The 14,309-nt window shown below is 31.5% G+C and overlaps 2 protein-coding genes across 2 annotated transcripts in view; one reads left to right on the forward strand and one right to left on the reverse strand.

The window, feature by feature from the left end:
* The window catches only part of LOC145303825 (beta-1,4-glucuronyltransferase 1-like), a 110,263-nt gene extending 99,453 nt beyond the window's left edge, over window positions 1-10,810 (forward strand). Inside the window, exons 9-19 of the mRNA XM_080145464.1 lie at window positions 501-625; window positions 1,565-1,648; window positions 2,178-2,337; window positions 2,665-2,720; window positions 3,434-3,528; window positions 4,034-4,076; window positions 5,458-5,544; window positions 6,402-6,506; window positions 6,930-7,004; window positions 7,913-7,990; window positions 10,302-10,810. Of these exons, the coding sequence (XP_080001590.1) occupies window positions 501-625; window positions 1,565-1,648; window positions 2,178-2,337; window positions 2,665-2,720; window positions 3,434-3,528; window positions 4,034-4,076; window positions 5,458-5,544; window positions 6,402-6,506; window positions 6,930-7,004; window positions 7,913-7,990; window positions 10,302-10,412 (1,019 nt within the window). The 3' untranslated portion in view covers window positions 10,413-10,810. The remainder of the gene's footprint in view (window positions 1-500; window positions 626-1,564; window positions 1,649-2,177; window positions 2,338-2,664; window positions 2,721-3,433; window positions 3,529-4,033; window positions 4,077-5,457; window positions 5,545-6,401; window positions 6,507-6,929; window positions 7,005-7,912; window positions 7,991-10,301) is intronic.
* LOC145303826 (N-acetylgalactosamine kinase-like) overlaps window positions 1-14,309 on the reverse strand; it is a 213,983-nt gene that overhangs the window by 138,768 nt on the left and 60,906 nt on the right. The gene's annotated exons all lie outside the window — the stretch shown is intronic.

The following is a 14,309-nucleotide window of genomic DNA, read 5'->3' on the forward strand; positions in this document are numbered from 1 at the left end:
TTGTCTCTATATCCGTCAGTTTTTCGCGGCTTGTATTTAAGATGGACTGCCGATTTTTTGGGTTAAGATGCTCCTTACCAAAGATCACCCAGCATGCAACCGTTTGTCATGTTACAAACTCTATAACTCTATAATAATTACCAGAATGTCCGTACGTCCATTTTAAACATGTTGATTTTTAAAATTTTTTAACTACAAATTTTTAAGTGATCTAATTATCCGATTGCTCTGATGTTTGGAATATTGATTCATGGGACAACAAAGTACAATATTAGAAGCAAAGCAACTCTATAATCAAGTCCTAAAAATGTAAGTATGCCCGTAAACATTATCCTGTATCAAGAAATTTTAAACAAATTTGCTTAGACTCTTATTCATTTATATTCTGATTATTCAGTTCTGACACTATACAAGTGTTAATGTCGGTTTGTCCTACCGTTTCAGAGCTTAGCTTATATGGATGTTGCCATCCGTGTTTAAATAATACCCAAATATTTTAGTTGATATCCTCACTGGGTGGACAGGACCTCTGTCACTGTCTGTCTTCGTACCTGACATTGAGCTGGCAATTGCCAAGAGATACATTGCCTTCTTATCAAAATGCTTCCCAAATATTGATGAACAGGTAAATTAGAAATATCTAAATGTTGAACATAAAGATAAAAAAATCTTCTTAAATTGCCTTTTATTGAATAAAAAGTCTAAGAAATCTTCTAAAAATGCAGAAAATTAATTGGCAATTGCCAAGATATATATTGCTTTCTTATCAAACTACTTCGCCAGCATTGATAACCACATAATATTGTTAAATTCTTCACTATAGTATAAAAAGTCTTCTAAAATTGCCAATTATTTTAGAAAATAATTGGCAATTGCCAAAAGATACATTGCCTTCTTTTAAAAATGCTTACCAAATATTGATAAACAGGTAGCAACAATTTCAAAATTCATCACTATAGTTTTAGAAATCTTCAAAAATTGCCAATAATTTCTAAAAAATCTTCTTAAATTGTCTATTATTGAATATAAAGGCTAAGAAATCTTCTAAAATTGCCAAGAGATATATTGCCTTCCTTTAAAATGCTTCCCAAATATTGATAAACAGGTAGCAAAAATTTCCAAATTCTTCACTATAGTTTTAGAAATCTTCAAAAATTGCCAATCATTTCTGAAAATGAATGGCAATTGCGAAAAGATGAAAAGATATATTGCTTTCTTATCAAACTGCTTCCCCAATATTAATAAACAGGTAGATTAACAATTGCCAAATTAAAACTCTTAAAAAAGCATTGAAAATTGATATGATAAAAAAGTAATACATCTGAGGGATTAAATTTGTTTTATTGTGGTTGACTCTAAAGGACTACCCCTTAAAAGAACCATTATAAAGCTTCACTTAAACTTTTGACATTTCAGTTTTATCTTAAACATACACCCAACTGCTTTTATTTGTAAGATTGTGACCTATAGGTTAGGTAGGGAGGGACACTTCAGTATACTTACCGTAAACAGAGAAATATGATGTACTGTAAACCTCCCGCAACCCCATAAATATGATATTTAGGTGAGCTTTCACCTGATAGAACCAGTGGACCATCCCGGAGTTTTCCAACATTACACTCTGGATGAATTTGATACGGCACAACAGGTTTGTATAGTAGTGAATCTACTCCATAATTCATTTAATAGGTCGGTCAGTCTATAACGCTATGGTGAAATGTCATTCTACTCTACTCCTTTTTATGATAGAATACTGATTTTTTTCAACGTACACATTACTAATATCCTTTTTAAGACTTCTAAACATCAGCTCTATAACTCGCTTTGAAGGTTTATCTATCTATAATAATTTATATATCTTTCTTATGCCGTTAGTGTTTTAAGCTTTTTAATAGAAAATTCAGGGAAAAATTAATGTGATTCTGACAAACAAAATCTAAATGAAAATTTCCACACAACCCCCTTCCCCCTTTTCTTCCCTTCTTACCCACCCCTCTTCAGTTTCATGAAAAAACAAGCTATACTCCAACAAAGTGTTAAATTTCGCGGTAATTTCAATTGGAATTAATTTCCTGAATAGCAGCCCCTGAGTAAATTGAATAAACTGAAGATTTTTATCCACAATATATAAACATTGTCTTGTGGCTTCTAGTAAATCGTATAAATTATATTTTCAGCTTGACTGTGGGGAGTACAAAACCTTCCTGACTCAACTATTAGCCTACAGACCAGCTGAATTCCATGAATGGAGAACCTCGTATGCCTATCCACAAAATCTACTAAGAAACGTTGCCAAGGCTGGCTGCCAGACAGAATTCACATATGTTCCTGATATTGGTAAGTAGATAGATAGTTTTATCCTTATATAAAAGTAGCAGGATGTCTGTGTGTAATGAAGGATTTCACTAACTGCTTTACCGATATGTTTCTCCTTTAGAATCAAGCTCATATGTCCAGGAAAGGTTTTATCTATTTTAGGGGAGGGTACAAGAGAAATTGCCCCTGGAAAATACTTACTATATTTTTAACTGAGGAAAACACAATAAAATTGGGTGTGTTCTGGTATAGCAATAGTTTCTAAGTAGTCATGGAGTAGGACGAGACACTTATGTATTTAAGCTGATTATGACTTGACATTAAAATTGTTGACTGATTTATTTTCAGATATGGTGTTGTCTCCAGGTATGGACCAGAGGCTGGAGGCTCTGATGGACACCCAGGTACACATTCAAATCAGGGATAAGACAATGGCCGATAAATTGATGTACATTCCCAATGATGATACACAAAATTACTCCTTCTGTACATTAAAATTAGTTGTTGAAACGTTTAAACAATCAACTAAATGAATCAACCAATCAAAATTAACTAAAGTCCCCTAAGTTAACGAATAAGAAATCGTTATAAAAAAAAAACTTTGGGAACTAGTGTAATAAACAGCCCATTGTCCCCTCTCTCTCTCTGTATTAAAATACAAAGATAAGGATAGGTGGAGATAGAAAGATAAATAGATATTTTTTCCCAACTGGTTCACAGCCATACTGAAAAATTATGTATAGCATCGTATTATATCCAGTTTTCTACGAATAAAAAATTTACAATTATCAAATTAAAACCAGTGTTTTTAGCCCCAAGATGCCTAAGATTTTGTTCTTATAATTATACATTTTTATTTCCGCGGAAAGCTGTTCATAATACGCTGCGATAAATAACTAGTATGGCTCTGAATCAGTTAATCCGATTGATTTAAACTGAGCCATAATAAAAAATAATTTAGATTTTATTATTCGTTGAAAATTGCCTGTAATACGGTACACGATACATGATTTTTAAACTACTAAAAATACAGCTAATGTTTGTTTTTGCAAAAAAAATCTGCCAAAAATACATCCATTAATTTTATATCCAATGGCAAAAATACCTTTTGATTTAGGAGGTATCTTCTTGTGACAAATGTGCATATGTTATTCCTACCTATGAGATAGCTGACGACATCAAAAAGTTTCCTGATAATAAAAACCAACTTTTGTAAGTCTATAACATTTTTATTAATAAATAAGGGGGAGGTAGGTTGTGATAAAATTAAAAAGGTGTGAGTTTCAAGGCTTAAAAAGTAAAACAGTAGTAGAACGATAAAATTTATGTTAACTTTTAAAAAAAAATTGGCTATAGTTCTTTTCAATAAGGAATACACATATTTAGTAAATATACTAAATACCTTTAAGGAATTTTAGCACAACCTACCTCCCCTTTTTTGCCCAAATTAAAATAGACTCAAAAGACGTTATAAAAATATCATTGATTTTTAGAGGTGGGGATTTCAGATTTTCCGTTAATTCAAAACAGGTGTAATTAATTACCAAGCACAGAGTTATGACTTTCAGACAAAGGTCGTACAAAGAAGGGTTGGTTGTAGTTAGCAATAATTTGAATACTACATATTTCTTACTTTACTTTACTTAACCTAACCTAAGTCTCAAAAATACTTTTATTCAAAATAAAGTAATTTCATCAAATATATTTATCATTTTAGATCAATGGTGAAAAACAAAACTGCTCGGGCTTTTCATTCCAAGGTAAGTTTAGAATTCTTAATACGAACGAACGGACAGAACTGAGTTAAAGAGTTGCTGCGCTACGGAAAAAATATAATTTCTCATTATTGTTGTTTTTTGTTTAAGCAATTAGCATACCACCTAGCAATGCCATGATCAATTTCCATTATTTTTAAATTTGGACCGCCCTCTACTAAACAATGTTAATACTCTTTCAAAATCCGAGGTTACAATCTATAAGTAAGTCATGACCGTAAGTTTTTAGGGATCAAGAGTCTGTTCAATATCTATACAGTATTGGTCCATTTCATAGTATATTTTGTGTTTCGCTACTCATTGATGTTGTCATCCTTCTTGTTTTGTATTTTTGTAGGACATGGGGGGTTGGAAATGCTTTTTCTTCTTATTTCGCCATTGAGGGACTCAAACCCCCCCCCCCCCATTTCTCACCGTCAGAAAAATATCCTAAAACATGCCCTTGGCCAATACAAAACTCCTCTAAAAATTGTAGAAAGATATGTGTAGTCGTTCACGAAATCTTATTGAAAAGGGATTTTTAGTCCAATTAAAATTAATAGGATAATAATTTAACCAATAAGTTGATTGTTTTACGAGATAATAAACAACATATGTTCTACATCATGTTATTAGCATTATAATTTGCGCAGCTACTCTTCAACTAACTTTGTACGTTCTTGTTTTAAAACAAGGATAATAACATCCACAAGAAATATAGTGTAAGGTTAAGTTTCTTAAGAAAGCCGACTGTGTGTTTTTAATGTATTGAATTTAGTCTATTTTTAGGGGTAAATAAAAAATAGCTTGAAAACAAACGCAAAAAAGCTTAAAAAACAGCGTAATTAATATTTTACTTAAAAATGTAAAAGGTTTAATTTCAGTTACGCTGCTTTAAATATTTTTATCCTTATCTTTATCTTTGGTCATTTTTTATAACCTTCTAATAATAATCATAATTTTTAATTTAAGACAATAAGCATATTGTTACAAAGCTTTCACTTTTTAAAAGCGAATAATTTCTACATTTGGAGTGTGTCTGTCCGTCCATCCATTGTGTAAAACTTTGGTGCAAAAAAATTAAGGCTATACAAAATTGAATTAGTCAGCTTGAAGAAATATTACAAAATTTAAAGTTTGGGACCAAAATACTTTGAGAAAAGTTGAAAATATTTTTATTATATACTAGATTAAATATTTTTTTAGCATAAGCTCTTTATTCAGGTTAAAAAAGTGGATGGATTTCAATTTTAAGGAGGGATGTTGACATCCTGTTTCCGCAAGATTTTAGATAAAATCAACTCATATAACTCAAGTTTGTTGACATGCTGACATACAGCAGTTCTAGATTAGCTGTGCTACTAACACATAGTTTTTTTCTTTTCAGTTGTTTAACATAAACCAGAAGTCGAGCATGTTATCAGAGAAATGGGAGAAACTGGAAGAAAATCCGGGACAGGAAATTGGTTACAAGGCAAGTTTTTTTTTATATCCCTCTAATTATTTCATCCCGGTTAAACGAAAATACACTTTCCACTTACCATATAGAAATACATGAAGTTTTTTTTTTACATATAATCTACTAGCGGCTTCGCCCCTAGCCTCTAGGGGCTTTGACCCAAGAGGTGATAAAAAAAAATTATTGCGAAAATCGTAAAGGACTATGGAAATCTCCTTCAAAAAAAAAAAAAAAAAAAAAAATGGGGGGGGGATTTTTTGGTTTATGGGGGGGTTGGGGGTGTCCCACCCCCCGAGAAAATAGCTTAAAACCACCACAGGACCAATAGGTAGATACCCTGAAGAGTAGAATCCGATCGGTTCAGTGGTTACCGAGATCTTAAGGGACAGACAGACAGACGGACAGACGGTCAGACGGACAGACAGACATCGTTCTACTTTGTATTATAGATAAGCAAAATTGTAAGAACTTTTTTTTTTAAATTTTGGTTATTTAAAATTATCTTATTAAAAACCTTTAGTGTAAAACCATTCCTGATTCTATGTGAAGCATCCCTAAAATTGAGAACATATTCAGTTCAGTGGTTAACATTTGCGTCGCGTCATTTTTGGATTTACCTAAATAGTATTGTGAATATTCCGATCATCCAATAGATTTATTTCCTAACATAAAAATTACAAAGGCTTTTTCAGTTTTTCATTGAACATTGACTGACCGCTATATAGATTGCGTTCTTCATTTGAAGAAAGGTCCATGTAGGTCCTAAAATAAATTTTTGCTATTTTAGTCTTTTGATGGCTTTATGCTATTTTACTGCCCTAGATGCTAGGGATACAGCTGCTAGTATTACTTAATTTTTTTTCTTACTCTAGGTTGACAAGTACATCTTCAAGTATGAACCGCTGTACGTAGCTAAGGCAAACTCCCCGGAATTTGATGAAAGATTTATTGGCTTCGGAATGACAAGAAATACTCAGGTTTGAACTATTTTTGCATGGTAAGGTGCTTAAAATAAATATAATCTAGCTACATACTCTCTAAATCGACCAATAGGGGGAAAAAATGGAGGTACAATACGGTCATTTTATTGTTTAGATAAACATAACGATAACATAGGTATCGTATTTAACAAAAAATAAACTAAGGTGTTTCCTTTTTAAGTTTTACGGATTATAGGGCCAGTTTGAACATCTAGATATAATATTTCTATTGTGCCATGGAGTATAAATGCAGGGATCTAAAGGGATGGGACAATGATGATACACAAATTATCATTTTTTAGCCCGTGCCTTCGGCATCTCTGGGCTAACAAAACTCATTTTAATCTTATAATTGTACATTTTTATATCTGCGGAAAGCTGTTTATAATACGATGCAAGAAATAACTATTATTTGCTTAGGTTTACGAGATGTACGTGGCTGGTTATGAGTTCTACGTGCTGGCAAATATATTCACCAACCATGCGGGTTTTCAGGTGAGCAGTCTAATTGTCAGGAAGACCGAGGGAGGGGACATTGGACTATAAATTACACTTATACCGAATAGATTATATCTTAGTAATCTTATTCGTTGGCTCGCCTACTGAATTTTGATTTGTTAGTTTCAAAAACAGATCTATAGTATAGATGTGTATACAGACAACTACCTACCTTCCTTTTTCAAAGACCTCTTTCGTCTGCTTCTAAATCATTTTCTGCTACTTGGCTGTGTTAATTAATATAAGCAACACCATTGGTTGATTTTCAATGACCCAATAGAAAGGCTGCACAAGGCGGTTACTGTGGGAAGATACAGTTATTTAACCCTTACTACCTTTACCCTAATGTTTTAAACTTTTCATTCAAAGTTTAAAATCTCCAAATGGAGTAAATTTGTTTATCATCAGTGGGTAGTATGTACATAAATTTTTGATACATTGTCCTATCACTTAAGATACCTGGTAATTGTATTTGTATATTATAGTTTCATGCTTCAAAAGTTAAAACTACTGGGTAATTTTTTATTATCAAGGGTTTCGTGATTTTTATGATTTATTTCTTTTATAATCTCATTAAACGCCATAATGTCCTAGCTAAAGGGTGGGCAAAAAAATGTGGACATTTTTAAAATTTAAATTGCGCGGCTTGTGTTATTAGTAGAAAAATATTCTGCATGCAGTTAGAACCACTATAAACTTAAGATTTATATTTCCAAAAGAACCGCTATAAACTTAAGTTTTTATATTTCAAAAAAAGTTTATAGCGGTTCTAATGGATGCACAATATTTTTCTACTATTAAGACAAGCCGCGCCATTTGACTTTTAGAAATGTCCGCAGTTTTTGCCCACCCTTTATGTAAATGTAACAACGTTCTAGAAGACAAAAAAAATGTTTTATTTTCAGAGTTTGTCAAACCGACCAAATTGGCGGGCCAAGCAACAAGAACAAAACAATGCAAAGTTTGACGAATTTGCAAAAGAGGTAAACACTTTGATAGCGTAGATTCTCTGTAATATTAAAGTAATATATATAGAGTGATAAATAGTATTTGTAACCCTGTTCCTTTCTCAAAGGCCTTGTACCGTCTGTGGGTTGGGTCTTTCAAATCAGCTGAATCTTTCAAAAATGTAAATTCAACCGGGTGCTTGCAAAAGAACAAAAAGCAAATTGGAAACTAATGTTAACACAAGGACGCCCAAGCTTTTTACTTTGAATGAGGGGTTCCATACGTTTAAGGGGAGTAATCTAACGTAATTTTTAAAAAACTTGTGGGGTGTAAAAAAAAAGATTTCAAAGTCTAATGGGGTGAACACCCCTTTACCCCTTTTCTTGGACGTCTATGTATGAGCTGCAATGATATTTGCATTCATCTTAGTTAAATTCGTTTTGCATTGTCTAAATACTGTTCAATTGTTGAAAAATATTTTGAAAAATATCTACTGATCTCAAAAAACTGACAATAACCCAATTACTTAAAATAAGGACATAGTTAATTTGCCATAACCTGAGAGAGAGCTCAACCCTTTATGGAAAAATAATTGAAAACAACGTAAATACAGGCAAAAAATAAATTTGGGAACATCTGCAATATATTAGTTCTACATTTGTCGCTAGATGTCACTAATAACTTGATAATTTTGATTTGCAACAAAGTATTCACATCATTAGGAAAAATGTCTTATTAATCACAAATAACTAGGTTTAAAAATGCAGTATTGTAAATCGGAAAAAGTGATTATGAATATAATTGTATAGTCAGGAGCCTAGTTGTGAAAAATTGATAATGCCAGTTTTAAATACTTCTTTTAAGTTTGGACAGAAATGGCAATTTTAAACAAAAATTGTCCCTTTCTTTTTTCAAAAAGCAGAAGAAAGCATTAAACAGCTGAAATTAGAAAGCAAAGTTTAATGAAATTATTTTTCGTCTGCAACGCTCTAGGTCTTTGCAATTGGAAATCAAATAGTAAGCTCTTTATACATCTATACTATAAATTTATTTCTGTAATTTCAAATGCATGAAACGTTAAAATAAAAAATCGATTTACTTTACACAGTGGCTTGCTCAAGGTTGTGCTAGGGGGGGGGGGGTGCTTGGAGCGCATCCGAAATTGTATACCCACCCCCTAACAGTAGGGAGTGGGTATACCCCCTAGAAGTTATCCCCACTACTACCTAATTTTTGCGTTCTGCAATATAACCTATTAAATAAAGAAGCAAGGTTTGTTTCTTGTCTTCAGATCTTACTAACTGCTTGTCGGATTAGTTTCTCAATTTTAGGAAAGCTTCAGATAGGTAAATTGATGGTTTTATGCTATTTAATTTTCATATTTAAGAATTGTGATGGTTGTAAACTATTTTTCTCGTATTTATTCGAATCCGGTGGATAGGAACCGGTTCTCATCCATACGAAAAAACTATGTCTAGCATCGTATTATATCCAGATTTTCACGAATATAAAATCATAAGATTAAAACCAGTTTTTTTAGCCGGTGCCTTCGGCACCTCGGGGCTAAAAAAAATGGTTTTAATCTTATTATTGTACATTCTGTATCCGCGGAAAGCTGTTTATAATACGATGCGAGAAATAACTATTCCACCCCTTCTCTGTCATTTCGTTTACTGAGCACCTAGAAAGGAGAGCATTGGCATAAAATTATGTTGCCTTTAAATTACTGATGCCAACTATTAATCTACAGAAGGAGAGGGGACAATGGGCTGTTTGTTTCACTAGTCCCAAAAGTTTTATCATAATATTATTCGTTGGCCTAACAACTTTTGGGACTTTTGTGAATTCTGATTAGTTGATTTAATAAGTTTAGTGTTCAAACGTTTAAACCATTTATTTTAATCTATAGAAGGTAGTAATTTTATGTATAATCATTAGGGTGGGTCGATTTTGGAATTTCACATTAGTAGACATTGGCAAGGGTTACTGGGCCAATATAAAACCCTGTGAAACTTGAAATTAAAAAAAAACGGGCGCGCAGGGGGTATAAAATGAGCCCGCCCCCTTATAAAAACCAAAAATTTAAATTCCTTCAAACATAGGCATGTTACATATCAAAATGACCGCATTGAAATCCTGGTTACAGATCTGAAAACATGCCTGTGTTTGAAGGAAATTAATTTTTTTGTTTTATAAGGGGGTGGGCACTTTTTATACCCCCCGCGCGCCGGCAGCCATAAGAGCCAAGTCACTTTTGAAAATTGAATGGGGCTTATCACACATATATATGACTTCCACTTCCCTGATTTATCTATATCTTATTCTTTACTTTATTTTTTATTTCAGTTGACCGCCCACTATGGTCGAGATCCATACAACATGATCGAGAAGCTTCCAAAAATGAACCTCAAAAATATTCACGTGGCATATTCTAAAACTAAAAAGTCAAAAACATGAAAATTTTGTTAAATCATAAATCATAATCAATACATCTAGATATGTTTTTTTTGTATACTATGTATACTGTAGGTAAAAAATACAAATAATAATATTTTTAATTTCTAAAAATTTCAATTTAGACCAGAGAGGGAGTGGACATTGTCCTGTAAATTTCCCAAGTACCTAATGTTTATTAAAACGTTCTTTCATTCGTTGAATAAAAGATCTTAATTTATTTTTTCTTTGGCCAATTTTAATATTCAAATGAGGAAATGTAAATTTTGATTATTTTTTATCTACAGTATATTGTAAAAAATTGCTTAGAGTACTTTTTTTATGAATACCATATTGGTGATTTTTTAAAATATAGTATTTGTAAATATATGTAAGTATTAAACTTTAAACAATGATAAAAAGATCTATACTTTTTTAATAATTGGAGGGGGGGGGGGGGGGAATATAAAAAGCAATATCAATAGGCCCTAATGATATTAATTTCTATTTTTCGGCATTCGTATCAACTTTTTGCTATTACCTGTTTTAAAAAAGTCAAAAAAACTTTTTATAATTAGTTGTAGATCTTTTTATCATTATGTATCTTAATTATTCATTCTGTTAGAAATTAAAGAATCTGTAAGATACCTCGTACAGATTTGTGGACCAATCAACCCCCCCCCCCCCTACTTATTTTTCAAAATAAGGGGGGGGGAGGGGTGGGAGTTAAATGGTCCAAACTCTATTGAAGGCATAATTGCTAAAGAATCTAAAGGCATTTTTAAACGTAAAATATCGCATTTGAATTTTTTTTATATTTTTACTTTTTTGTAAGACATACAAATGTAATTTTAAAAGTATTTAACAAGCTATTTTCAAAAAACATAATTCATACTTTTATAAAAAGAAGTCCAAATGTTTAATTTTCTTCCTATGCCGTTTTTGAATCTGGACAATTCTTATTTTAAAAATTTAAGAAAGATGCCATGAAAAACATTCCTATTTGATTATTATATAACTTTTATATTATTTGTAAAAATCAAAATACGCTTTAGTACTTTAGAATTTCAGCTACTCTATATTTCGCTTTGGTCGGTTTATAATTATCGTCAAACAAACAGTCTTCGGACTTTGAAATGCAACGCTACGCCACTATGTAATCATATTTATATTTCATGTTTCCGCCAGTTGTCGGGAAGATGATAGGTTCGAATCTCGGCCAGACACCGCATCATAATTAAATTCGATAAAAAATGGTTCCTACTGTCAGGTGCGCAACATATATAGTTTGAGTAGGGGGGAATGCCTAGGCCTAAAACACAGTTAGGGGCGAATGGAAGCTTTACATCTCAATCCTAAGTATGTTTCAAGGTAAGTGGAGAAGTCTACACCAAACCCCCTGAAATCTTCATATATTTCTTGTTTTAGTAGCAAATCTACTATATAAGTTAATTTGTTGAGTAAATCGTTTAAAATATAACACTATGTTAAGGGATAAGACAATGGACGATAAATTGATGTGCGACTCCATTGATTATAGAAAAAATAACCCTTCCTGTAGATTTAAACATGTTCGTTGAAACTTTTGACATTCAACTAAATATGGAACTATCAAAAATATTTAATAAAATAAACTTTCCATAAGCTTTGCTACTATTAAAGTTGTTGTATATGTGCCGTATTTTATTGGTTTTTGGTGATATTTAAATCAAACTAAGCATTATAAAGTTTAAAATTTTAGTAAAATTTTTTTATAATTGATACAAAAAAATTCCATAATATTTATATAAATGAATTAGATATTTTGTATTTAAAATAACATACCTATTTTGATTTTTGCTATAAAAACTTTGTAACTACAAATACATATATATTCTTGTGGAAAACCTTTCATGAAACTATTCTTTAAAATGTTATCATAAAGCTTAATGTTATGTATGAAATTGCATTATTTTTAGTTATGTAATAAATAATTAAAACGAGTTAATATATTTTTTTTGTTGAGTTTATCCATATGCCATTAGCTACGGCTTTATTTTCCTATAGAGAGGGGTTGAGTCGACCCATCTATTTACTTTCAATTTTAGTTTTAAAATAAAATACATTTGCCTTACTCTTTTTTTTTTTTTTGGGGGGGGGGTGGGATGTAATTTCTTCTAAGGGTAATTTTCTTGGAAGGGTGGTGGTACCCTCCCCCAAAATATTTATAAACCCTCCAAGGTAGTATGAGAAGCTACCCGGCCCTGTAAAGGTGTAACATATCGGTTGAGCGGTTAGCGAGATCCTTCGGTACAGACAGACGAATAAACATCCTGTTACTTAAAAGATGGTTAACCAAATACACAAAAGAGTAAAATGTCTGTCTGGATGAAACTTAAGATATGGATTACCCTTTGATTGCATGACCTTTGTCTGAAAGTACTAATACTCTGCATGGTATTGAGTTGTGCCCTGTTGGTTGGAAAAATGGGAAGTATTACTAAAAAACGGTCTAGAAAGTACAGTCTAAAGCTTCCACGATGAGAGAAAACTTAAAGGAGATAAATAAAATAGTAATTTTTGAAAAATATTTATTTTTTGATTGAAAGATTGACAAAGGATTTAGATTTAATTTTATTCACAATAAGAATTTCATAGAAAACATCATAATCTCATATTTCTAATTGAACAATTTACAAAAGAGTTGACAAACTGGTTCAAATTTTCATTTAATTAATACTGAAAAGGAAATTTGGAGAAAAAAATCAATTTGCCTTACAGATTATTTTTTTACTCTTTTTAATTGAAAGATTTAAACACTAAAGGATTTAAATTTAATTTTATGCACAATAAAAATTTGATATAAACATTAGTAGGGTAAAGCGGGGCGATCTCGGTTTTGAGGTGAAGTCGGTATTTTTTTTGACCACCTTCATTAAATGACATTTTTCTCCATGTTCTAATCGACTGACAGAAAAAAACATAAAATCAAATTTGTTCCTTATTAAATTACCTACAAAAAAATTTTTGTGAGCTGAATTTTTAGGGTACTTATTTGGTCTTAAAGTCGGACGACAAAAAATTTTTTTTTCGATTTTTTTGCTTCGGTCGGAAAAACGGTCATTTGGACAAAAACTGGTAAGAGCTAGAGCTTAGACGTCTTAAGGGGACTTATTAAGAATCTAATGGGCTATCCATTTCCGTTTAAAACTTTAAAAAAGCCTATATAGTTTTTTCTTAAATCGACTAAAAGTGAAGCGGGGCGAATTCGGTTTTTTCACTTTTTATACTAACTTTTTCAATTTTATATAAAAAAGTGAAATTTTCGAGAAAAAAAGGCAAATTTCTCGTACTTTGAAAAAAATTATTTTTTTTGTAGAAAAAATTGTTCGATCTTCATAAATTTTTTTGTGAATGCTCTTTATTACATTTAGCAACTTTAACCTTTAGGGCATGCTGTAATTAAATCAATATGTCATAGGTTTTTTGAAGCTGGAAAATCGACCACATATTTTGCAAAACTTTTTTTTTTTTTTTCAACTTGATTTTTTAAGGAAATTTTGCTAATAGAACTAATTTTTTTTTGGCCAAATCTATTCAAAATTGCCTGAATTTTAAGGATCATGCCTTAAAAGTCATAAAAAGTTATTTTTTTCTAGTAGTATTTTTATGTTTTTTTATCAAAAAAAATTTCGAAAAAAAAGGTCAAATTTCGCGTACTTCGGAAAAATTATTTTTTTTGGTAGAAAAAATTTACCTATCTTAATAAAAAATTTTGTGCATACTCTTTATTACATTTAGCAACTTTTACCTTTTGGGCACGCTGTAATAAAATCAATACGTCATCGATTTTTCGAAGCTTGAAAATGCCCTACCGACTTCGCCTCAAGGCGGGGCGAAGTCGGTGCCGTTTTAGAGATCAATTTTGACAAACTTCCCAAA

The sequence above is a fragment of the Acartia tonsa genome, chromosome 13 (genome assembly GCF_053477335.1).
Source record: "Acartia tonsa isolate MP-2025a chromosome 13, ASM5347733v1, whole genome shotgun sequence".
Lineage (NCBI taxonomy): Eukaryota > Metazoa > Arthropoda > Copepoda > Calanoida > Acartiidae > Acartia > Acartia tonsa.